Here is a 26,716-nt window from a genome sequence, read left to right as displayed (position 1 = left end):
GGGCCTTTATTCGGTCCTCACGACCTGCAAGGCTGGTGCTCGCGTGGTCCCCGGTCACCGGGGCGGAAGCTGAGGCTCGGTGGGGATGAATAACTCGTTTAGTTCGGCCGCACGTCGGCAGGGTGGAAGGGAGAGGCCGAACCGGCCTTGGAATTCTGGCGGGGTCCCGACTCGGGTCCACCCAGGGCCTGGCTCCTTGGAGCCCGTGGAGATGAAAGAACTAGAGCGAACCCTATGGTTTGACAGATACTCAGGCGGGGGCCGGCCTGCCCTGCTGAAGTGGCAGAACGCCCTCCCTCTCTTCCTTCCTTGCCTTCCAACCCCGCAAACCCCACTCTTCTTTTTTTCTGTTGCCTTTTTTTAGGCTCCAGGCCTCTCTAAACCCCCTTCGCTGGCTCTAAACCACTGCCACCAGTCAGATGGCAGATATGCGACATGTCACTGCTTTCCCTAAAAGTAGGGACTCTGCTACCTGCAGGAAGATGTGGAAACACTTTGGAATGTCTTAAGAAATTCTTTCTTTTTTTTCGGTTGTGGTAAAATAGACGTAATATGAAATTTACAATCAACCTTTTTTAAACGTAGAATTCGGTGGCATTAAGTACATTTACCTTGTTGCACAAGCATCACTGCTGTCCATCTCCAGAACTCTTCTTCCCAAACTGAAACTCTGCAGCCACTTAAACAGTAACTCACCCTTCCCCCCACCTTCCAGCACCTGGCAACCACCAGTCTATTTTCTGTCAGACTTGGAGTCGTGGTATTTATCCTCTTGTGACCAGCTTACTTCACTTAGCATAATGTCTTCAAGGTTCATCCATGTCCTAACATGTGCCAGAATTTCCTTTTTAAGAGTGAATAGTATTTCATTGTATGTATACACCACATTCCGTTTGTCTGTTTATCCATCCATGGACACGTGGGTTGTTTCCACACTTTGGCTGTTGTGAACAATTCTGCTGTCTTATGAAATTCTGATACTTGAAACCATAATTTGTATTTCCCTGCCTTTGGCAATGTTATTCTCTCCCTGACAGCTGTTCATTCTTCAGAGCCCAGCTCAAGATTCCTACCTGCTTGTTAAACCCTATAAACCTTTCACGTAGCACCACTCCTTTCTTCCCTTATGTTCCTAAGGTACCATTTTCCATTATCTCTGGTAGTATATCTTTACCTGTCAGATCTTTCATCTGAATATAAATCCCATCTTTAACCCCACCTAGCCACCACACCACTTGTTAACGGTCCTCAATTAATGTTTGATTTCAACAAATGATGTAATTGCCTTCATTTCCTTGCAGTCTGCCATGCAGCTAACTGCTGGACATAATGATGAACAACACAAATAATCCCTGTATTTGTTGGGAAAATGTTAACTCCCTCTCAAAATACTGACTTTGATTTGCCATTGCTTATAGAATAAAGTCCAGATTCTTCACAGCTGCTCTTTCCAGATTCATCTTCCACAGTCATTCTGTCATCCACACTCCTTCCGTACCTTTTCTGACTTTGCCACATACTTGGAAACATCTTTAGCCAGTCTATCTACCATTCATTTTTCTTTCAAATTTTGATTCCTCCAAAGCCAAATTCTAGTGCTTTCTTTTATATACCTGAAGCCTTTCTAAATGTTCCTGTTAGGCAGAATTAGTTTATATTCCCCTGTCACATTTCTTGTACCTCTTCCTTTTTTTCCTTCTTTTTTAATTTTACTGTGTAAAGAATACTTAACATGAGATCTACCCTCTTCACAGATTTTTAACTGTACTAAATATTGTTGTACCGTAGATCTGTTAGACCTTATTCATCTTACTTGACTGAAACTTTATGCCTGTTGATTAGTACCTCCACCTTTTCCTCTTCCTCCAACCACCGTTCCACTCTTCGATTTTATGAATTTGACTATTTTAGGTATCTCATGTAAGTAGACTCATGTGATATTTGTCTTTCTGTAATTGGCTTTTATCATATAGCACCGTGACCTTAATGTTCAACCATGTTGAGACGTTGCAGAAAATCCTGTTTTAAAATTGAATAATATTCCATTGTATGTGTATACTACATTTTGTTTATTCATTTTTCACAGGCATTTAGATGTCTTGTTCTTCTCTTTAGTAGAAATGTCTCCTATGAGAGTGTCCACCGTAGGAGAGGAGCAACACTGTCATTTCCATCTTACGGTACCTGTGGATAGTGCTCTGCAGATAAATAGATGTTGTTCATTAAATATTTAACAGAGTTACAACATGCAATATTTGAAGGAGGAATTGATTTTTCCTCAAAACTAAACTGCATGCTATGTTAAGAGACCAGAAAGCAAGTGTGTTTGTATGATACCCTTGGAAGAAAACATAACAGCTTCACATTGTGTGTATGTATTTTTCCATTTTCCTGAGGTCTTGGGCGGTGAAGCACTTCATTTCTGTGTATTTACTTTTACTCTGGTTTTAAATCAACAACTGATCTGTCAGTTTTCCCTTTAGAAATGAAATCTTTGTACTTTAACCTGAATTTCTTGGTTTAATACTTTCTAATCAACAAATGCTAATTATTTTATTGTTGGTATGTACAGTTAAGATTGGAAAATGTTAAATAAAGAAGTTCAGATTTAAATTTGAAGACTCAATTTTCCTGTGTTCCAGACTGCACAAAACATTTACAAGCATTCTCCCACTTAATCTTCACAGTAATCTTATGAGATAAGACGATGTTCTGATCTTTTTTATCATTTTCAAAAATAAGAGGGACAGGTTTAGAGAGGGTAAGTAACTTGCCCCAAGTTATGCAACTACTAAAATGGGCCTGTCTGACCATAAGGCTGACAGTTTTTAGCCAATACGCTGAATTATCAGGCATTCAGATTCTCCTTTTTAGTGCCTAATTCTCGAATTTTATCATAATTGCATATATCTGCAGGTTCCAGAACAGCGATGGGGAAATTAAGTACTTGCAGTTAGCTGAGGAGCTAATTCGTCCGGAGAGAAACACATTGGTTGTGAGTTTTGTGGACCTCGAGCAATTTAACCAGCAACTTTCCACCACCATTCAAGAGGAGTTCTATAGGTATCGTGTATTAATCTTTACTTTAAATTAGACATGGAGCCTGGGAAGCCATCTCTTCTTGGAATAGAAGTGTTCATTTTTGAGGCAAAAGGGCAGCTGTCACAGAGGCCCTTTAATACAGCCAGTAGTCATTTTAATGCTGCTCTAAACTAATTTAGGCCTTTGTGGAGTTGAAAATTATTCACATGCAGATGTTGAAAACTATTGCTTTCTACATAATTTTCCCAAATGTTAAGAGGATTGCTTGCTTTGTATCAGGCATTCAATGCTATTGTCAGGCATTCAGTGCTGTTGCTATGTTGTTCATTTAATCCACTGCCCACCCCCACCCATGTCATATAAAATCTCTTGAAACATTTTAAAAGCTGAATGGTTTGTGGGTTTTTTTTGGCAGAAATTCGACACTATATTTAATAATTTAGGCTTTTGTTTTGCTTTCACTTGCTATATAAAACCAAAAATATCTTTCTACACAAATCTTTGTCTGCATTTGTATTAAATAAATGTGACAATCTGTATAAATAAAATCAGGTTAAAATAAACGCTGTAGACAGTTGTGAAGGAGAAATGAAGACCCAGGAGTAAGGATACACAGTTTTGTTCTTTTACTTGGTAGACTGGAAGATGGTGGATTTGTCTCCAAGTTTCTAGTCATATCTGACCATCAAGAATGGTTGGAGAGGTAAGCAGTAGAATTTATTGTGAAAATATGTAGCAGGAAAAGTTGTACTGAAAAGTACAAGTGAGAGGAAGTAGAAAATCGGGGCTGATGGTAGAAACACCTATGCACAGACCATGCAGCAGTTCTGTCTCCTGAAAGTAGCTGATTTTTCAGAGGACTTCCAGATCCCACTGCTTAAATAAACCAAGTTGCCACAGCTATTGAAAAACTTAAATCAAGAGGACATGCACAATTCCATCTAACCAGTTAGTTGAAATGTTTCTACCAACTTGCTCTCACACCAGTACACAAATTCCTTCCCTGCCCTCATCCATTTCCTATCAATCAAGAATTAAACCTAGAAAAGTAAAGTAGGCCTTGACACCAAATGAGAGGCTGCCTTGCTCAGGTGGTTCAGGTAGAGTTATCTTGGATAGAGAAGTGGCTTGCAGTGTGCATGCTAAATGCTTATTTAAAGATAATAGACATTCAGGAACAGCATTTTATCTTTGATGTTTCTGTTGCCTTAGATGTATTTATGGTGGAATAAAAAAGGATTGGAGAAGTTCTTAAACCTAGACCAGATGATGAAAGTATCCTGCAGAGTTAAATTCTAAAGTTGAAATTCCTTAGCTTCAGCTGTTAGGAATCATGAAAGGGGAAGGAGGTCTCAGTTAGCCTCTTGAAGATGTTAAGTTGATTTTTTTTTGTTTGCTTTTCAGAGTTTACCCTTACCTTTGTCGGGCCTTGAAAACCTTTGTCAAAGACCGTAAAGAAATCCCTCTTGCCAAGGATTTTTATGTTGCATTTCAAGATTTACCTACCAGACACAAGTAAGAAACCCTTGTTTGAAAGAAAAAGAATTCACCAGGTAGTATAGGCATCACTTACTTGTCAAAAGCTCAGAAGGTTATAGTCTTAGATCTGTAATAAGTTATACCCAGCTATCCAAAAGGTTTAGTTTTGGAAAATCTGTATTTCCAGGGAAATGAGATGGGAAGTAAGTTAAGTGAAATAATTTCTGGGGATTGTCATATTTCAGGACCCCTTTTAAGGATGTTTGGGTGAAAAATTAGTTCACTGAGAAAATACGAAAACTGAGAAGGAAATTAATGAACTTTGGATATTTTTGTCAAGAGCTTAAACAACATAAACAGTTTAAAACTTTTCCTATTTAACAGTTATTTAAAGAATAAATTGAACTGATATTTTGAAAACTTAAACTACTGAAATTACTTATAAAATTACCAAGTTATTTAATATAAAAGTGGGTTTGTAAAATAAAGTGAAGGTGTTTTCTGAACTTCCAAGTTCAGGAAAATATTTTTCCCATGATAATTTTATCATGAAAATAATATATGCTTATTTGGAAATTGTAGGTAAGCAAAAAAATATATTTGCATATAAAACATATTTGTTCTTTTATGTATTTTGTATTTATGTATTTTGTTGTGGATGTGTGTACATTATACTTAAGGAATAGGCATGTTGATAAATCATTCTCATAGGAGAGTCCTTATGTTTTGTTGTTTTAAGCATAAATTATCATTGAATGAAGGTATAGCTCAGTGGTAGAAGGGAAGTACCTCCATCAAAAAATAAATAAATAAGCTAATTCCCCCCAAAAAAGAAAAAATTTTCTTAGTTTGGAAATGAAAATTTGCTAATGCAATATCTGCCTTTAAACAGAATTCGAGAACTCACCTCATCCAGAATTGGTTTGCTCACTCGCATCAGTGGGCAGGTGGTACGGACTCACCCGGTTCACCCAGAGCTTGTGAGTGGAACTTTTCTGTGCTTGGACTGTCAGACAGTGATCAAGGATGTAGAGCAGCAGTTCAAATACACACAGCCAAACATCTGCCGAAATCCAGTTTGTGCCAACAGAAGGAGATTCCTGCTGGATACGAATAAATCAAGATTTGTTGATTTTCAAAAGGTATTTATTAACTTTTATTAAGGTCAGATTCAACCTATGCTAATAATTCACTTCTGGGCACTTGTATTATTACTGTAAGCTTATTTAGGGAATGTTAAACTCAGTTTTTATATCAGTCAAGGATCAAATGTGACTATAGATTTAAGCCAAAAATTCATAATGCAGATTTCAATTGTCAATATATAAATGTGTTTTTAACCTTTAATAACTTGGATTGGGAACATCTTCAGACAAGTAAAATGTATTTGTCAAAGAATAAACGTAACTGTTATTGTTATGAACTGGAGTTAAGAAAACTGGAGAATTAGAGACTTGTTGGTATAAGACTCGAAGTTGTTGGTTAGGAGGGAGGAAATAGACATGCTTGTTGATAGCAATGAGGATTATCATGGTTAAAGTAGAAGAACTAAATTGGAAATCACCTGGGTGATGATTTGGTGTGAGGCATGGAAGTAGTTGGAGTCTTAAATCTCAGATTGAGAAGTTTGGACTTACCTTGATAAGCAAGGGGAGTACATTTTCAGAGGATGTGAATTTTTCTGTTATAGAAAGATTAACGGGACAGTTGTGTATAGTATTTAATAAGAGACTAATTGGCAGTGGTAGTTACCTGGGCAAGAGTTGGATGGTAGCAGTAAGAATGAAGGGAGAAGATCTCAAATCTCTTTAGGACTTAGTAACTCTGGGATATGCAAAGAGGAAAAAAGTTGCAGCAGCTCAAGCACAGGGAGAATGAGTATCAGACTAAAATAAAAAGAAGATATTAAATTCAGTTTTTAGCCCTTACCTAGTTTTCTTACATTATTCTGATACTTGGTTTGTAAGAAGCATGTACTCTACCAACAACTTTTGGTAAGAGATGCTTTATATTTGATAAAGAATATGATATAACAACCAAATACAAAATATGAATCTAGGTTGAGTCTTGGTTTGGGGGGGAAAAAACAGCTGTAATAAAAGACATTCTTGACAATTGGAGAAATTTGAAGATGGACTAGATAATATAAGAAATTCTGGAATTAAGGATTTAATTCTCTTGGTGTAATTGATGGTATTGTGGTTACACAGAAGATTGTTTCTTAGAAGATGAGTGCTAAAATATTTAAGGGTGAAGTATCTTGATTTTTGCAACTTCTTTCAAATAGTTCAGTGAAAATTTGTATTAAATAATGTTGACAGTTGCATTAAGGTGGAGGGTATACCAGATGTGAAATTTTTCATAAAATTTACCTAACAGCTTAGAGGAAGATGAAACACAGAACAGATATTTAAAGGCAATTTGAACAAAGAGAAAAAAAATTCATGTATTGCTTAATGAGAGTAAAAGTGAATTTGAGGTTTTTGAATAGATGTAATCTCTTACCAAACTGAAAGGAGTTTTACAGTAGAGAATTCTTAAGATGAATGTTGGCATATGTCAAAAGTCTACAAACTGGTAAGATAATTTAAGGTATGTTAATATTTGTGGCATTTAATTTAGATTGCATGGCATTTGAGGAAACTCTGTTTTCATTCTTGGCCATTTATTTGTCTTTATAGGTTCGTATTCAAGAGACTCAAGCTGAGCTTCCTCGAGGGAGTATCCCCCGCAGTTTAGAAGTGATCTTGAGGGCTGAAGCTGTGGAATCAGCTCAAGGCTGGTGACAAGTGTGACTTTACAGGGACACTGATTGTTGTGCCTGATGTGTCTAAGCTTAGCACACCAGGTCAGTAATCTGTAGCTCAAATTTAACAAATTTTTAGTTATCTGAACTTCAGAGTATCTAGCTTCTTGGATTTTCCTTGTCTTCTTTTTGGCTACCAATCAGAGTGTGAGCAGTAACGAGAATAAAGACAAATTGATTTTTGCTACAAAATGTACTATTCTGAAAATTTTCAAAGCCTAAATGAAATTTGGGGGTTTATGAGTTTCATTTATCTGAGCAGTTTTGATTTTCAGCCCCTTCAGTATTTCAGCTGTGAAATAACCTATTATTCAATCTTTCAGGAGCACGTGCAGAAACTAATTCCCGTGTCAGTGGTGTTGATGGATATGAGACAGAAGGCATTCGAGGACTCCGGGCACTTGGTGTTAGGGATCTTTCATATAGGCTGGTCTTTCTTGCCTGCTGTGTTGCACCAACCAATCCAAGGGTGAGTCTTAGTAGAATGGCAATGCCTGGGAAAGACATCCCCTGAGGCTGCCACAAAGTTATATTCCTCTGAAATTCAGTGTTAAAGGCAGGGGGTTAGGTTGAGATATGTTTTAAAACCAAATCTCTTGTCTACTTTTCTGACTTAGGGAAAAGTCTTACTAGTTTTCATACATAAGAGCCCAGTGCTTTAAGACCATTGGTACAAAATTATAGTGGCTTTTCTGTTTTTGTTTTTAATTGTCACAGTTCCTCTGTAATGCTCCTTGAGAAAGTACAAATAGAAAAAATTAGTAATCTGGCAAGTAAAGTAAATTGCTCTAAGAGTGATGGACTTCCAATATTATAGTTTTTCAGAACTTGATTTTGTATCCAGGATGGGGTAACAGTGAAAAGTCTGGAAAATACTCCAGTATTGGAAAACAAGGGGTGAACATAATACTCTGTTACTTCATTTTCATCTTCGTATCAGTGATTAACATTCTGTTATGGCTTATCTCTTGGGCATCTAGATTCATTTAGATAGCAATATGAAACAATGGTTGTAGCTTTTTTGTTTGTTTTTTGTAGGGAGGAGGTAATTAGGTTTATTTGTTTATTTATTTTAATGGAAGTACTGGGGATTGAACCCAGGACCTTATGTAGGGTAAGCATGCATTCTGCCATTGAGCTATACCTACCCCACGCTTACCACAACTTTTTTGTTATTTTTAATTCCCTGGACAAATGACAAGCTCTTTAGTATATTGATTAACTTAGGACATACTGATTAGATTTTTCCAAAACCTTTACATAAAGTCAGCAGATTCTAAAGTTGACCTCCCAAGGCTGTATTTTGTTTGTGGTGACATTTCTTCTCTTTCACATTATTTTGACTTTTTTTTTTTTCAAAGTAGCAGTATATTTATTTATAAAATATACAGTTTCACAGAAACAGCTTCACTTTATACACATAAACTTTACAATTATACAGAACCATGTAAATGATGTTAAGTGTCTGGCTTGGCCAAAGCCAGTGGGAGGGTATTTTGATTATTTCTATTTTTTCCTTTCTTCTCCACCCCTCAGTTTGGAGGAAAAGAGCTTCGAGATGAGGAACAGACAGCTGAGAGCATTAAGAACCAAATGACTGTGAAAGAGTGGGAGAAAGTGTTTGAAATGAGTCAAGATAAAAATCTATACCACAATCTTTGTACAAGCCTGTTCCCTACCATACATGGTAAGAGTTCTATCCATTTGTTGTCTAAAATTGAGATCAAAGTAATGGTTATAAAATAGCAACATGTGACTTTTTAAAGCACATAAATCTGATCATGGAAGTTTTTTAGTGGACTTAGAAGGGGTCTTAAAAAGTTGTTTGTAAAAGGACAGATATATGATTGCACTTAAAATGAGGTACCTAGAATAGGTAAATTCATAGAGACGAAGTAGAAAGACATTACCTGGTGGGAAGAGAAATAGAGAATTATTGTTTAATGGATAGTTTCTGTTTAAGATGATGAAAAGTTCTAGAAATGGATAGGGGTGATGGTTATAAAAGGTAGTGAATGTACTTAATTCCACTGAACTGTACACTTAAAAATGGTTGAAATGGTAAATTTTCTGTTGTGTATATTTTACCACAAATTTTTTTGAAAGAAAAAAAGTTATTTAGTCTTCTTTTTCTGGCTTTAGGACAGAACTGCACTTAAGTATATGATAATATGCTAGATTAATATGCTGATCTTGTTTTTCTTTTTAATTTTCACTACGGAGAGATTTCATTATGTTTTTTAGTTGTATGTACTGTGCCTGTACTTTGTGGTTTCTTCTTTCACATTTTCTTAGCTTTTGGTTACTAGCTGCTCACTGGCATTAAAATCTCCTTGTGTGTTGAAGGATATGATTAAATTTTCAGGCCCTATGCTTTACCCTTTTCCTTTTCCATCCTTATTTTCCATGTTTAGTTGAAGTTGTGGCAAGAATTTATAAGATTATGGGTATTTCTCTTAGGTATATATTTTTAGTCAATAAAAACTAACCCTTTTTTCCTATTTAAATAATTGTTCAGTGAAATTGAACTGAAGTCCTCTATGTTAATAGAGTGTCCTCCCTTATAATGATAAGTGTCAAATTTTTATGCTGGTTCATTCCCCCCATAAATTAGTCTATTGCTACATAACAAATTATCCCAAAATTCATGGCTTTAAACAACAAACATCTCATACAGTGTGTAGGTAAGGAATTTGAGAGAGACTGGGTGTGTAGCTGGGTGATTCTGGCTTAGTTTTTGATGAGTTTGTCACCAAGACATCAACTGGGGCTGCAGTTATCTGAAGACTTGACTTGGGCTGGAGGGTCCTCTTACGAGGGGACTCACTCACTGCTTATCTCTTATTGCTAGTTGTTAGCTGGAAGCCTCAATTCCTTGCCACATGAGTCTCTTCCATTGGGCTGTTTTAATGTAGTCAAAACCCAGCAGCTGGCTTCCTCCAGAGCATGTAGTCCAAGAGAGCAAAATAAGGAGGAAACAAAATGCTTCTCAGGACCTAGTCTTGGAAGTTCATCCACATTTAAGGAGAGGAGAATTAAGCTCTATCTGGAAATGAGGATTATCAAAGAATTTGTGGTCTATTTAAAACCGACCACACCTCCAACACATTTGTTTCATATAGGTCAGTCATAGAAATTTTATTTTTGGAATGGTTTTTTAATTTTCTGCTTTTAAGGGGTGATTTGTCTAAATGTGCCTAGCATTGTGTAAATGGAATTCACAGAAAGTCATCATAATTAAAAGAGAAAATGTTTCTTTCAGTATCACATTTCTAATAATCTGGTCTTTTTTTTTAACCACATTTCCTTCTTATATTGGGTTTTTTAGAAGCAGATGTAAATCACATTTGCATCTTACCTAATCCATTTCAGTTCAATTAGCATGTATTTATGTTAGCATGGTTCACCATTCTGATACAAAAGAAGTAAGTTGTGGACCATTTCCTCAAACTTGATAGAACTGCAAGAGAAAGAACTAGCAAATGTGGTAGGCTGCAATGGACATAGTTTATTTATTGGGAGAGATATTTGGGGACTGTGACATCAGAGAAGGCTTTGTGTAGGAAGTAGGACTTACGGACAAGGAAAGTCTCTTAGAATGGTGAGCATTGGTGTCTGTGATTAAGTGAAGACATTAGAACAGTGATTAGGTGACTTTATGTTCAGAGAGCAAGAACCAGGATTAGAAACCAGATATTTTTACTCCAGTCTAAACTTTGCTTTAGCTATCTCTGCTCTTTTGGTTGGTAAATACACCTTTGTAGTTTCCTGTGAAATTGTTTAACTTCATGTTGAAAAATACCTTGGGTTTTTGTTTCAGGCAATGATGAAGTAAAACGGGGTGTCTTGCTGATGCTCTTTGGTGGCGTTCCAAAGACAACGGGGGAGGGAACCTCTCTTCGAGGGGACATAAATGTTTGCATTGTTGGTGACCCAAGTACAGCTAAGAGCCAGTTTCTCAAGTAAGTGTTTGTCTGAGATAGTACAGCAGAGAACAGTATACCTAGAACAGTAGTTACAGGCTTTCTGTGCTACCAAGAATGCAGTCAGTGTGCCTTTACCAGAGCAAGAGTATACATTATGACTGTTGACTATATAATTCTTAGATTACACCTTAATTTGTTAAGTAGAATGTAACAACATTTTATAATTTTTTGAAATGGGGAAAAATTATAATCTCAATCCCACATAGAATTCTTTTGATCTTTGTATAAAAGACTTTGAATACATGATTGTAAGTCACAGCATGTGTATTTTTAATTTTGAGTTACCCTAAATATTTTCCTGTGTTTCTTTATTTTCACAATTTTTTTTTCTGGTAAACTATAACTTAAAAAGTCATTTTCCTAACCTGATACTAGATAATTTAACAGAGTAGTTTATTTTAATGATTATAGATGTTAATACAGTGAACATCATAGTATGTATAAGTTTTTCCCCCACTTTGGGGGAAATTCCTAGCCATAGGATTGCTGAGATTAAGAATATAAACATTTTAAGGTTCTTAAACAGAACACTCTTTCCAAAAGCAGTGCTATAAAAACAAGACATTTTATGCTAAACTTTTCAGTATGAGTACCACTGTAGCAATTTTTGCTTTTTTGTAGAAACTATAGTAAACACTTTCAAACTTTTAAGAAACTTAGAGGTCAAGATAATAACAATGAGTTTTTGAGCATCTGCTATGTTCTTGATGATTGTGTGTGTGTTATGTCTTAACCTAGCAGCATTCAAACAGGCAAGTAATATTATCCTCTTATTTTAGGGAGGCAAACAAAAGTTCTCTGAGCCTCAGTAACTTACCCAACTTCTCATAGCTAACAAGTGACTCTAAGCCATGAATATTAGAACTCAGCATTTGACTACAAAGCATGTGCTTTTTGTACTATGTCAAGCTGCCTTTCCTTTATTTGTTTGGGAGATTTTTAACATGGCAGTGTTCTAGAATATAGACCATCTTAAGTTGGAGTTTGTTAAATACTATTTCCTTTAAGTATATCAGGGACTGAGTTCTAGATTTGAAGATAGTAGTCGTATTTTAAAAGGAATTATTTTTTTCCTCTTTATGTCCTCTTCTGCCTCCTTACCACCACCACAAAAAAATGTACTACATATTTCCTCTGATAGCAGTATTGTATTGTACATGATTGTCTTAGGCAGAAATAGCCTTTATATCTGTCTAGTGGGGTTTTTAGCATCTGTATTGCAATATAATTTACATAGCTTAAAATTCACTCCATTTTAGTATTTTCACAAAGTTATACAACCACCACCAAACTCAGTTTAGAACATTTTCATCACCCAGAAAGAAATCCTGTACCCACTAGCAATCACTCTTCATTCTCTCTGCTAGCCATAGGCAATGGATAATTACTTTTGTGTCTATCTGGACATTTTATATAAGTGGAATCATATTCTATGGGTCTTTGTGACTGGCTTCTTCCAGTTACTATATTGTCAAGGTTCAGCCATGTTGTAATATGCATCAGTACATAATTTCCTTTTATTGCCTGATAATCTTTTGTCATATGTATGTATCATATTTATCTATTCATCAGTTAATGGAAGTTTAGATAGTTTATACTTTGTATTTTATAAGTAATGAAGCTTTGAACATTAGTGTATAAGTTTTTCACCCTTTTTTTATTGTAATACACGTGAGATTTACTGTCTTAAATATCTTTCATGTACACTTCAGTGGCATTAAGCACATTCAAATTGTGCAGCCATCACCACCATCCATCTTCAGAACTTTCTGATCTTCTCAAACTGAAACTGTTCCCATTGAACAATAACTCCCCATTCCTCCCTCTCCTCATCCCCTAGCAACCAAAATTCTGCTTTTTGTCTCTGAATCTGATTATTCTAGTCCTTCATATAAGTGGAATCATGTATATTTGTCCTTTTGTGACTGGCTTATTTCACTTAGGATAATGTATTCAGGGGTCATCCATGTTGTGGAATGTCTTGGAATTTCCCTCTTTTTTAAGACTGCATAATACTTCATTGTATTTATCACATTTTATTAATCCATTCATCAGTGAACATTTGAGTTGTTCCTACCTTTGGGCTTTTGTGAATTTTCACAGTATCTGTTCAGGTCACAATATATCTGTTCAAGTCCTTGTTTTTGTTTCTTTTATTTATTTTATTCTTGTATTCTTTAATTTAGTTCTCTTAAATTTAGGTCATTGGTCCATTTTGAGTTAACTTTTGTATATGGTTTGAAGTAGAGGTTCAGCTTTATTCTTTTGCATTTGGATATTCGATTGTCCCCAAATCAAGACTATTCTTTTGCTCCATTGAATTATTTTGGCACTCTTGTTGACAATCATTCGATCATAAATATGAGAATGTATTTCAGCACTTTCAATTAAATTTTATTCCCTATGTCTGTCCTTAGGCTAGTATCACACTGTCTTGATTACTATAGCTTTTGTGGTAAGTTTTAAAGTCAAGAATTGTGAGTCATCCAACTCTGTTTTTCTTCCAGATTGTTTTAGTTTTTCTGGGTCCCTTGAGTTTCCACATGAATTTTAGGAACAGCTTGTCCATTTCTACAAAGAAGTTAGCCATGATATTAATAGGGAGTGCGCTGAATCTGTAGATCAATTTGAGGTCTGTTTGCTTTTTAACAGTATTAAGTCTTTTGATCCATGAACATGGGCTGTCTTTCCATTTATTTAGGTCTTCTTTAATTTCTTTCAACAATGTTTTGCAGTTTTCAGGATATAAGCTTATGCTTCTTTTATTAAATTTATTCCTAAGAATTGTATTCTTTTTGATGCTATTATAAATGGAGCTGTTTTCTTAGTTTCATTTTTAGGTTGTTCATTGCAAGTGTTTAGAAATATAATTGATTATTGATCTTCCATATTACAACATTGCAAGAACTAATTTTTGTAGTTCTGCTTTTAGTGGATTCTGTAGGATTTTCTCTCCAAGATCATGTTAGCTGCAAACAGTGATAATTGTTCTTCCTTAAAAATCTGGGTGCCTTTATCTTTTTCTTGCCTAATTGCCTTTGGTGGACTTTTCAGTATAATGTGGAACAGAAATGGCAAGAGCAGGCCCCATGTCTTGTTCTGGCTCTCAGGAGGAAAGCTTTCAGCTTTTTACCGTTAAGTATGTTAGCTGTGGGTTTCCATAGATGCCCTTTATCAGGTTGAGGGAAAGTGTCTTCTATTCTAGTTAGAGTTTTTGTCATGAAAGGGTGTTGGATTTTGTCACATGCTTTTTTTTTTGCATCTGTATTGAGATGGTTCTTATCCTTTATTAATGTGATGTAGTATTGATTCTTAGATGTTAAACCAGCCTTGCTTTTTTGGAATAAATCTTACATCCAGGTGGGAGAGGCTATAGCCCAGTGATAGAGCACATGCTTAGCATGCACAAGGTCCTGGGTTTAATCCCCAGTACTTCCATCAAAATAAGTAAACCTAATTACCCCCCCCAAAGAAATATAAAAATAATTTAAAAAATAAATCTCACATCTAGTTTTGTTTTATTTTCATTTTTTAAGTGCAAGGCCTTCTAATAGATCATTGTTGTTGAACTGTTTATTATTGATGTTTTTATCATGTATGAACTTCATCTTCCATTTGACAGGAATGAGTTTAACCTATTTAAAAGACCAAAGGAAAAAAGGCTTTCTGTTTGGTCTATGACATGTGTCTTTATGAATTGCTTTTTCTTAATGCTTCTTTCTTTCTTTCTTTCTTTCTTTTTTTTTTTTAAGATACAAATTCTTACTTGACATAAATCCTATCACCTAAGATTCTTGAAAAGGATGCTTTAATGTCATATACTAGTAGTCATATATTAATGAACATGATAACCTTGAACAGGCACGTGGAAGAATTCAGTCCCAGAGCTGTCTACACCAGTGGCAAAGCGTCCAGTGCTGCTGGCTTAACAGCAGCTGTTGTAAGAGATGAAGAATCTCATGAGTTTGTCATTGAGGCTGGAGCTTTGATGCTGGCTGATAATGTAAGAACATTTTACCCTCTTGGATACAAGTAAATCAGAATATCCCCTACCCTATCAATAAAGACCTATAAGTGTCTATTAAGAAGATATCCTTTTTTTTTTTAAAGCACTTTTAGTAAATAATTCATGGTTTTAGTAATCTAGAATTTAATTGGGATTCATCATTAATCAGCACTTTCTGAACTTCTGTAGAATGTACTGCATGCCCTGAGCTGGTGTGTTTGCTGACTAGTACTTCTCAGCACTTTTTGCTTACTAGACTGTGGCATATCTATGAGTGCATCCATTACATTTCACATGTATTTGTCAAATATCATTTAGATCTGTGAACGCATATAAGTTGTAGCTATATATACTTAGAAACATTATGTTCCAACTTCACCCTTCAGTTCCCCAGCCTAAAATCAATACTGAAGTGACCAGAATATTTTGATTCTGAGATTTACACAAGGTTTTGGTGTTGAGTAAAAGTGCAGTAAGTAACTATGTTTTTAGTTTTACTCAGTTTAAAATGAGTCAGAAGCAAATGGTTCCTTCTAGCTCTGGGATCTATTGTATTGTCTTACTCTGGTAGGGAAAATTAGGATTGCTTACTTACCTATCTTCATTGTTTAGAGAATGGAAAGGTCTCTGTGGTAGCACTGAGTTTCTTTCCTGTTTGACACCCGAAAGGCAGTTTCTTATGCTAGATTTGTTTGGTTATAGGGTGTATGTTGCATTGATGAATTTGATAAGATGGATGTGCGGGATCAAGTTGCTATTCATGAAGCCATGGAACAGCAGACCATCTCCATCACTAAAGCAGGAGTGAAGGTATGTGTGTCCACTTCTGTTCCATTGCATTGTGCTTTAGCCTTGTAGAAAAATACAGCTCTAGAGATGATCACTTGGGTAAAATGCATTACTTCAATATGAAATGCTGTTTATTGAAATGGAAAACACAGCCCTGAGGATTATGGATACAAATTATAGGTGCTATTTAGGGTACTGTGAAAATAATGTTATGACAAGAAGTAGAGTAGGTACTGGTGAAATTTTTAGCACTTAGAAAATTTCCCCAGAGCTTCTATAGTCTTTGATAAAGTTTGCTTCCAATTGTAACAAAAATAATCAAAATCCACAGATTATTTAATGAAAACAATAAATACAGTGTTGTAACTAGCATTAGACAGAAACCAAACTTTAAAAATAAAAGTAATACATTCAAATAGTTAAGAAAAATGTAAGCAGTACATTAAAATATAAGTTAAAAAGAGAAATCTTCCCCTCCAACTCCCAGCACGAATAGATACTCAGAAGTATTTGCTGAGTTTATGCCCCTTTTAGGAATATTTTATCATAAATAAGCATAATATACACAGTTTCGTTCCTTGCTCATTTAACTTCGTAATTTTATTTTGGTAATCTTTCTATATACCAGTGCATGTTAGATCCACTTTGGTTTTTTATTAGTCCATGATTTTCAGTTGTATATATCCCAGTTTGGCTCATCAGACTCATAGAGTGACATTTAAGTCATTTCCAGTCTTTTGTACTCAAGCAATATTGTAGTAAACATCCTTGTGCACACCTTCCTGTACCTAGCTTCAAGATAAATTCTTAATAAGAAATTACTGGCTTAAAGAGTGTGCACATCATACCACCAACATCATATGGTAGTACTTGTTATTATGTATTACCAGACTTTAATTTTGATGATTCAGTGAGTGAAAGATGATAATCTTACTATTTCTGTTTGCATTTAGTTACTTATGAGTGAGACTGAGAATTTTGTTGTATGCTATTGGCCATTCCAGTTGTCTCTTTAAACAGGTCTTGATTTTTCCTTTTGTGGTCAGGCTACTCTGAATGCCAGGACGTCCATTTTGGCAGCAGCAAACCCAATCAGTGGACACTACGACAGATCAAAATCATTGAAACAGAATATAAACTTGTCAGCTCCTATCATGTCCCGATTTGATCTCTTCTTTATACTTGTGGATGAGTGTAATGAGGTAACCACATGAGCTGTCACTCTGAGTTTCCTTTGTTATTTCCAGTTTGAGTAATTGAGTGAGACAGGCCTGGAGGATACACTCTTGAAGAGCTGGTGCATGTGTTGGCACTGATCTTTATTTCTCTCATAGTGGCATTGGATTGGACAAAGATTTATTAAGCTACTCAAGATAAAGTCAATTGAATTTGCTCATTCTGCTTAATTGTGTTAAGGAATAGCAAGCTTTTTGTTCTTGTTACTGTTTTTTAATTCTTTATTTAAAAAAAAAAAAGGAAGCATGTTACAGTTAATTCCCAACTATACTCTTTAAGATTTTTATAAGAATTTTGTTTGTTTTTTGTTTTTTCGGTAAGGTTGAAAGAATTGGAAGACCAAATTTCTTTTTTTCTTTCTTTTCAAATTATGAGTTATTTGTCTTTATGTATCTTCAATCAAGTTACTGCATGTGTCACTTTTTTTCCCTAATTATGTAGCAGTTTTAAGATTGAGTGTGAAATTATGAATTTACTTGGATTCTAACATGTTAGTATTAGTTTTTTATACTTAAGTATTTCACAACATTGCACATCTCAGATGTGCACAGAACTACAAAATGACCTTCTGTAGAAGGTAATATTGTGCTATCCTTTTAATTACATGAAGATCCGACATTACTTTAGGCACGTGCATACCTCTTGCTTACAGCAAAATTTTAAATATTACCTAAATAAAAGCTGTCTTCTATCAATGTGAATGTTTACAGGGTTTCGATTTTTATGTTTTGGTTTGTTTTCCTTCACAAATCTATATATTTCTGTCTATACATATTTTACTAAATTAGTTTTTTAACTTTTTAATTTTTTTTAACTTTTTAGTTGGAAATAATTTCTAACTTACAGAAAAGTTGCAGGAAGTACAATAGTGCATATGGTATCTATATACCCTTTTTTCAGTTCACGCACTTTTTGCCCCATATGCTTTGCCATTTGCTCTATGTCTCTACATTTTTTTTCTGTACCATTTGACAGTAAATTGCATATTTTTAGTATGATTTTACTTTTTCAATTTTAATAACAATTCTATCATGATTATCTTCATATATTCATAAGCAGCAACATAATGTAGCTAGGAGGACAGACTCTGAAGCTAGACTCTTCGAATCCTTGCTGTTATTTACTACTGTGATGTTGGACAAGTTACTTAATCTTTCCAGGCCTCAATTTACTCATCTGTAAAATGGGGTAATACTACCTACCTAATAAAAAGGATTTTGTGAGAGTACGTGGATTAATGTTTTTAGACATATTTGAGGCAGTAGTGCCTGGCATATACTAAGGGCCCTAGAAATCTTATTTCTGGCATGTTGAAGTCAGTTAATTCTTTCAGGAGTAGTCTTAGAATGAGGCAAAGGTATACATTTAAACTTTTGATTCTGGATGAAACTGGTACTTGCCTCAGAAACTTGAACCCATTAATACACCTTATGGTGGCATAATAGAGCTTATTGTTAGCTATAAATAATTTCTTAATGCCTGGTGGGATGGTCCAGAGTGGATATTACTATAACTGATCAAAATGATTTTCTTGTTTTGAATAAGGTTACAGATTATGCTATTGCCAGACGAATAGTAGACTTGCATTCAAGAATTGAGGATTCAATTGATCGTGTCTATTCCCTTGATGACATCAGGAGGTATCTTCTTTTTGCAAGACAGTTTAAACCCAAGGTAACCTGCCCTTTTCTACTGTAATTGGGCATAAGGAGTATATGAAAGTGGTACTTAAGCAAAGTATTACATGTTAATTAACTGAACCTGACTTGTTTGGGGTTTTTTTTTTTAAGGTTGTTTGGTTGGTTGGTTTTGTTTGATTTGGGGTTTTGGGGTTTTTTGTTGTTTCTGTTTTTTGTTTTTGCTTTTTTGTTTTGTTTGAGAATAGTTTTGTTTCTTCAGAGACAGTTAAAAAAAGGAAATTTTTACAAGTCTAAAAAAATTTACTTATTCCATTTCTTTTACTTGTTAGATGCTAATAAAAAGATCTTTATGGATGAAGAGTTTTGAATAGCCAAATAAAGTAGGCCATCCTTTTATTTAACCATTATTCCTAAGAATCTTAAAACTTCATGTGCTTAAATCAGTAGTCTACTGAATGCTCTTGAGTCTTTCTCTGAGGAAAAACTTGGATTCCTTTAGGTCATTATAATACAGTAATTGATGTAGTTCACTGGATTAAATTAGTACTGGATCCAGGATACTCACTTGGGCATTTATTTTTAAAATAAACCTCCATAATGCATATTTTGTTTGGTATTTTCCTAAAATAAAATATAAAAAAAAGTTTTATTTGATTCTGGTTGAGGTTTTTACACTATTTCTGGCTTGACTTTTGAGAATTATGCTTAGATTTTAATTATCCATCATCTTCATTTGATTTTCCATAATATTGGGATTGACTCTCACTGTCCCAAGGGAAGGGTAAAGCATCACTTCTGTTTGCATTTGCTCATGACTATAGGCTGGTCCCTCTGTGACCTTTGCATACTTCCTAAATATGCTGAGTTCCTTGCTTTGAAAAACTGAGGAGTCTTTAAGTGTGCCTCACTTTGTTGTTATTCAACAAATAATAAGGTTTACTGAAATAGCTAGTACATATACAGCAGTTCCCTGTTACCCACAGTTGATATATTCCAGGATCCCCAGTGGATGCCTGAAACCACAGATAGTACCAAACCCTATATATACTATGTTCTTTCCTATACATATATACCTGTGATAAAGTTTAATTTCTAAATTAGGAACAATAAGAGAATACCTGAATTGCCAGAATTATTACTCTTGTGCTTTGGGACCATTATTAAGTAAAATAAGTGTTAGTTGAACACAAGCGCTGCTGTGTTAACCGCAACAGCTAATCTGATAACTGAGATGGCTACTGAGGGACGAATAGGCAGGTAGCAGATAACAGTGTGGACAAACTGGACAAAGGGATGATTCACATCCTGGGTGTGGGATATTGGACAGTGTAAAATTTCATCACACTACTGAGAACAGTGCACAATTTAAAACTTATGAGTTGTTTCTTTCTGACATTTTCTATTTAATATTTTTGGACCGTAGTTGACCATGGGTAACTGAAACCACAGAAAGTGAAGCCCCAGAGAAGGGGGGACTACTATATATATTGACCTCTCTTTTTCCCAAAGACTGCGTACATTAATAACTGAGCCTCAAGAATAGCCTGAGTACTAATTTGTTTAGTGATCTTTGGCATCTTGCATATAAAAGTACATATCCTTTTTCCTTTTTTTTTTTAGCACGTATCTTTTAAAAATGGTCATTCGCTTATACTAACTCTGCTGTCTTCCTGTTCATAAAATTAGTACATGGAATTCATAGTCCTCCTTAGTGTTAGTTTCTTTTGAAAGGCATTTCAGTGTTAATTCCTTGTCATTGGTTTCAAAGTATTGACCTTTGCAGTTTCCCCAGAATATCTGGGAGGCTCTTAAAAACTAAAGTTTAATGTAGCTCCCATTAAGTAGGAATGCTCTGACTTCATTGATGTTCTTGAACAGATTTCTAAAGAGTCAGAGGACTTCATTGTGGAACAATATAAACGCCTCCGCCAGAGGGATGGTTCTGGAGTAACCAAGTCTTCATGGAGGATTACAGTGCGACAGCTTGAGAGCATGATCCGTCTCTCTGAAGCAATGGCTCGGATGCACTGCTGTGATGAGGTATCAAAATCACTTTAACATAATGGGAAAGAGAAATTGATTTGTTGGCTTATAAGCATGTTTTTGGCTTAGTATAGGACATCCAGCATTTGCTGCAAATTTATCTTTATATAACTGTTGAGTGCTCATAGGATACCTGACCCTGGGGTTTTTTCCTTTGAAGAAGGTTGCTCTCCATTTATTGAATGTAGTAGTTAGATTAATAGTAATGAGTAATAATCATAATGTAGATTATACAGAACATATAGAAGTGAATTCAAGATTAATGCCATTCATTCAAGAAAATTTTGTTTAAACCCTACAGTGTGCTAGGCCTCTGTCCTGAGGAATACAGAAATGATAATGTAGCCCTCAGTCTCCTAAGGAGGAATTCTGCTCCTTAGGTTTGTATAATATGTAGATATTAAATTGTTCTTTGAGCCCTAGGTTCTACAGATACATGTCAGTGGATATTTAGGGAGTAAACGGGGAGCAGTATGGAAGTACATTCACACCCTCATCTCTGCTTTTTAAGATTTTTTTTTAATTGAAGTATAGTCAGTTACAATGTGTCAGTTTCCAGTGTACAGCATAATATCCCAGTCATGCATATATATACACATGTATTCATTTTCATATTTTTATTAAAGGTTATTACAGGATATTGAATATAGTTCCTTGTGCTGTACAGAAGAAATTTGTTTTTTAATCTATTTTTATATATAGTGATTAACATTTGCTTGTCTCAAACTCCCAAATTTATCCCTTCCCACCTCCTTTCCCTGGTAACCATAAGATTGTTTACTATGTCTGCGAGTCTGTTTCTTTTGTAGATGAGTTTATTAATGTCCTCTTTTTTTTTTTCTTTAGATTCCACTTAATGAGTGATATCATATGGTATTTTTCTTTTTCTAGCTTACTTCACTTAGAATGACAATCTGCAGATCCATCCATGTTGCTGCAGATAGCATTTTATTCTTTATTGCTGAGTAGTATTCCATTGTTTAAATATACCACAACTTCTTTATCCAGTCATCTAAACAGTGTAAGATTTTGTTTGAAGAGTTTGGCTATTTTTCTTAATAGTATGACTGAGATATAATTCACATAGAGGAAAGTGTATGGCTCCAACTTTATATACACCCTTGTGGCTACCCAGCTTAGAATATAGTGTGTTTACATCATCCTGGAAAGTTCCTTTGTACCCTTCCCCATGAGTAACCACTGTTCTGACCTCATTCACCATTTCTATCCCATAGACTTCATTTTTTTTGGCTTTTTTTCTTTTCATTTAATTTTTCAAATTCTCTGATATGGTGCTTTACTATTTACAAAAACTTTCACACTGTCTTACTTGATATTCTTTGATTCTCCTGACTTTCAGTGGACATCTTTGTAGGTTGAGGGATGAATAATAGAGCCTCTGTCTTCCATTGCTGATAATTTGGTGGGAGCAAGATATATATTTAATTAAGCATGTGAAGTATGAAAGGAAGGATATTATGATAGAGTGTCACCAGCAAAGAATATAGAGATCAATGAATTCTTTCCTAAAGAAGGACAAAGGTTTGGGGAGATGCCAACATTTAAAACTGAGCACTGACATATAGAATTTTGATAGGCATTTTTAGAGTGAAAGTGGGAAGTTTAGCAAGAGCATGGGTATCTAGTATGGAGGTTCCTTAAAAAACTAAAATTAGATTGACCCTGTGATCCAGCAGTCCCACTCCTGGGTATATATCTAGAGAAAACTCATAATTTGAAAAGACACATGTACCCTAAAATGTTCATAGCAGCACTATTTACAATAGTCAAGACGTGAAAACAAAGTAAATGTTTATTGACAGATGACTGGATAAAGATGGTGTGTGTGTGTGTGTGTGTGTGTGTGTGTGTGTGAGTGAGATGGAATATTACTCAGCCATAAAAAAGAATGAAATAATGCCATTTGCAGCAACATGGATAGGCCTAGAGATTATCATATTAAGTGAAGTAAGTCAGAGAAAGACAAATATCATGTAATATCACTTATATGTGAAATCTTAAAAAAAAAAGATACAAATCTTATTTACAGATCAAAAATAGACTCACAGACGTAGAAAGGAAACTATGGTTACCAAATGGAAAAGGGCAGTAGAAAGATAAATGAGAAGTTTGGGATTCAGAGATACACATTACTATAAAATAAATAAGCAACAAGGACCCACTGTATATAACACAAGGAACTATATTCAATTTCTTGTAATAATATATAATGGAAAAGAATCTGAAACTATATATATGTACATATATAACTGAATGACTTTGCTGTACTCCTGAAACGTTGTAAATCAACTACACTTCAGTTTTTTTTTAAAAAAGCAGAAGGTATCTGTCTGGAATAATATAGTGGAATCTGCAGAGAAAGAATAGGTCATGGTGGAGGGGAATTCTTAAAAACTATACTAACCTTTGTACCTTTTTTTTTTTTTTTATTGTAATGTTTCCTAAAGTGAGTTTCACAGAACTGACATGTGTCTTGGAGAATCTCTAATAGATTTTTCTTTCCTTTTTTTCTTTTTTTCCCCTAATAGGTAGCAAATTCAAATGATACGAAAATAAATAATACACTCATGTATATATACATATGTGCATACAAATACATTTTCTGAGTAAAATTGAGTGTTTTTGCATTTATTTAAGAGCCATTTCTACCTCCTTTTATGTTCATATTCTTCATTCATTTTTTACTATCTTATTAGAAAGGCCTCCACTACTCTAAAATTTAATCAGAGAATTTTCTCAGAATTTCCTGAAACACTTAGATGGTTTCATTGTTTGTATTTAAATCTTTAAAATATTTGGTATTTATTCTGCTGTAAGATGTGAGGTATGAATCACTTGATTCTTTTCTAATCTGGCTTTCTGGTTGTTCCAACACCGTTTATTGAAAAATCTATCTTTTCCACACTGGTTTGGTATGCTTTTATTACATATTAAATTCTTGTGTTAGGATCTCTTTCTGAAATTTTTTTTCCTGTTCCTTTGATCTGTCAGCCTCCTCTTGCATTAGTAGCACAATATTTTAATCAATGAGGCTTTATATTTTAAATGCACAACTAGTTCCGCTGCATTGTTCTCTTTGGCTGTTGTGAACTTAATAACCAGGTGGCTTAGTTTTTTGTTTTTTTTTTAATTATTGATATTGAGAGCACATTAAATTCATATGGTGATATGGAGAATTGACATCTTTATGATGATTTTTCCTATGTGAGAAAACATAATAGCAGTTATAATATAGATTATGTTGCTATAAAAATCTAAGCTGTTTAAAACAGTTTTTGCACATGCTTCATATCTGTTTATGTTAGCCAGAGGCTCTCTTCACATCACTCAGAAATTCAGGCTGATGTAAAGGCTTTTTCTTGGCATATGCTTCCATGATCACAGAAGACAGAGAAAAGGTGGTAAACCACATATCATGTGTTAGCCTTCTGTCTAGAAATGACATGGCACTACTGCTCACAGTTCATTTGTCAGTGGAATTAACAGGGCCATGACTAAGTTCATGTGGTTAAAAAAGTGCCTTCCTATCAGGTACTTAAAATGAAAAAAGCAGACATTTGTGAACAGTTCTGATGATTACCACAGACATCATTATCTTTCTACTTAAGTCTTTTGTTTCACTCAATAGATTTTAAATTTTTCTTCATGTGATTTTTGCATGTTTCTTATTGAATTTATTTCTTGATATTATGTAATTTTTCTTGATCTTCAAGGTACACTTTTTTCCCATTATCTTTTAACTGGTTGTTGCTTATATATATCAATTACTGAGTTCTGTGTGCTAGTTCTGTACCATACGGATACCTTTTACTGTTTGTAATAGTTTTTCATTTGAATCTATTGATTTTCCAGGTTTTCATTCTTACTTGCAAATGATATAGTGGGATATGTTCTTTCCATTCTTACTGAAAACTAAACTAATCTTTTCCCATATTCATCACTAATTTAATTTTCTTTTACTTTTGCAATACAGTGTCTAATAATTATGGCGTTGGACCTTTTTTTCTAGTTCCTGATTGGCTCTGTGTCTGAGATACAATATGTTTATATCAATAGGAACATTTATTATTCCTATCTTGAGTGTTTCTATCAAGAAGATCGATTTTTTTTTTTAAACCAGGTGTCTTTTTGGTGTCTATAGAGTTAATCATGATTTTTTTTTTCTCCTAGTACTATCAATACAAAAAATAAATTAATACACTTTCTAATATCAAGCCTTCCTAGAGTAAATCCCACTTTTTTTTAATGCATTTGATTTCTATTTACTGTTTACTTAGAATTTTTTAAACAGTACTCACAAATGACATTGGTCTCCACGTGTTCTTGTTTGTTTTTCCAATCTTTATTTTGGTACCATGGCTATTATTTCATTTTAATTTTTGGAAGATTTTCCCTTTTTCTTCTATCCTAGAATGGTTTTCTACTGCATTAAAATGATGTGCCATTTTATTGTTAAGAATTTTAAAGTAAAACCCTGTCTGTCTAGTATATGCAGTTTGGGTGCATGGTTCTTAATTTCTGCCATGGAAATCTGTGTTGTTTAGATTTTCTGTCTCTTCTTGGGTCACTTTTGGTAAGTTACATTTTCCTAGAAAAGTAACCACTTCTATGAGCTGTTTCAGAGTTTAATAATATCCAGGTAGAATGTGGGTTTTTTGGTTGCTTGTTTTAATTTTACTACATTGTGATTAGAAAATGATGTCTGTTTCTCATTTAGTTTTGATTTTTTGGGGATTTGGTTTTATGGTTGTTTTCTTTATATCCCAGTGTCAATTTTCATAAATGTTCCAGGGAGCACTTTAAAGGAAGACCTAGTCTGTGTTCACAATGTACATAATTTTATATATATCTGAAGTAGGGGTTACCTTTAGGGCTTGGTCTACTGTATCTTCTCCAGATTGAAAGGTAAAAGCCTCCTGTTAATAGTTTTTTATTTCTCTACCAATAATGTAGTTACTGTCTCTTTGTATTTATCCTTTTAGCTCCTATAATTTCTACTTTACTAATACTGTTTTTCTATTAACTGATACATATACTTTCACTGTGATTTTTAACCTCTAGCTTTGTCTCATTTATGCTTTTTGGCCTGAACTCCACCTTGCTTTCTTTGGTATACCTTTGCCTAAGTTTTTATTTTTCACTATTTCTTTCTTTTGGTGGGGGAGGAGGTGACTGAAAAAAACAAATTTATTCTCTCACAGTTCTGGGGCCAAAAGTCTGAAATCAAGATGGTGTTAGGGTTGGTTCCTTGCAGAGACTTTGAGGGAATTTTTCACCATTTCTGAATAAATTTGTGTGTCTTATATAAAGCATAGAGTTGGGCTTTGTTTTGTGACCCAAACAGAAAATCTTTTTAAAATATGTAACCTAAACCCATTTCCATTTATTGGTATGAGAGATTTTTTTTTTCTTTTCATAGTTGAAAAGACTTTTCTTTATGTAGTCTCTTTACTTTTGCTTGTATGTGCAATTTTGAGATTCACAAAGTTTGTATTTTATTTTAGTAGTTACTTTTATTATTATAGCTTTATATTGTACCCTTGGTTCCTCCTGTTTCCCTACTATAAGCAGTGATAAAACTGGTGTCTTTCATCTTCTTTCCTCCTCCCTTCCCTCTCAACCACCTGATTTTAGTAAATTATATTTTACTGTTTACCCTTGTGCAGTC

At 34.5% G+C, this 26,716-nt stretch overlaps 1 protein-coding gene across 1 annotated transcript in view; it reads left to right on the top strand.

The window, feature by feature from the left end:
• MCM6 (minichromosome maintenance complex component 6) overlaps nucleotides 1–26,716 on the top strand; it is a 37,570-nt gene that overhangs the window by 443 nt on the left and 10,411 nt on the right. Inside the window, 13 exon segments of the mRNA XM_006175715.3 lie at nucleotides 2,917–3,063; nucleotides 4,447–4,557; nucleotides 5,414–5,663; nucleotides 7,203–7,298; nucleotides 7,300–7,369; nucleotides 7,651–7,796; nucleotides 8,864–9,014; nucleotides 11,148–11,289; nucleotides 15,175–15,316; nucleotides 16,022–16,129; nucleotides 17,155–17,310; nucleotides 18,890–19,018; nucleotides 20,863–21,024. Coding sequence (XP_006175777.2) covers nucleotides 2,917–3,063; nucleotides 4,447–4,557; nucleotides 5,414–5,663; nucleotides 7,203–7,298; nucleotides 7,300–7,369; nucleotides 7,651–7,796; nucleotides 8,864–9,014; nucleotides 11,148–11,289; nucleotides 15,175–15,316; nucleotides 16,022–16,129; nucleotides 17,155–17,310; nucleotides 18,890–19,018; nucleotides 20,863–21,024 — 1,810 coding nt within the window.

Source organism: Camelus ferus, chromosome 5, assembly GCF_009834535.1.
Source record: "Camelus ferus isolate YT-003-E chromosome 5, BCGSAC_Cfer_1.0, whole genome shotgun sequence".
NCBI classification, from domain to species: Eukaryota; Metazoa; Chordata; class Mammalia; order Artiodactyla; family Camelidae; genus Camelus; species Camelus ferus.
Note: the sequence above shows the minus strand (reverse complement) of the source record. Positions and strands in the feature narration are given on the sequence as shown.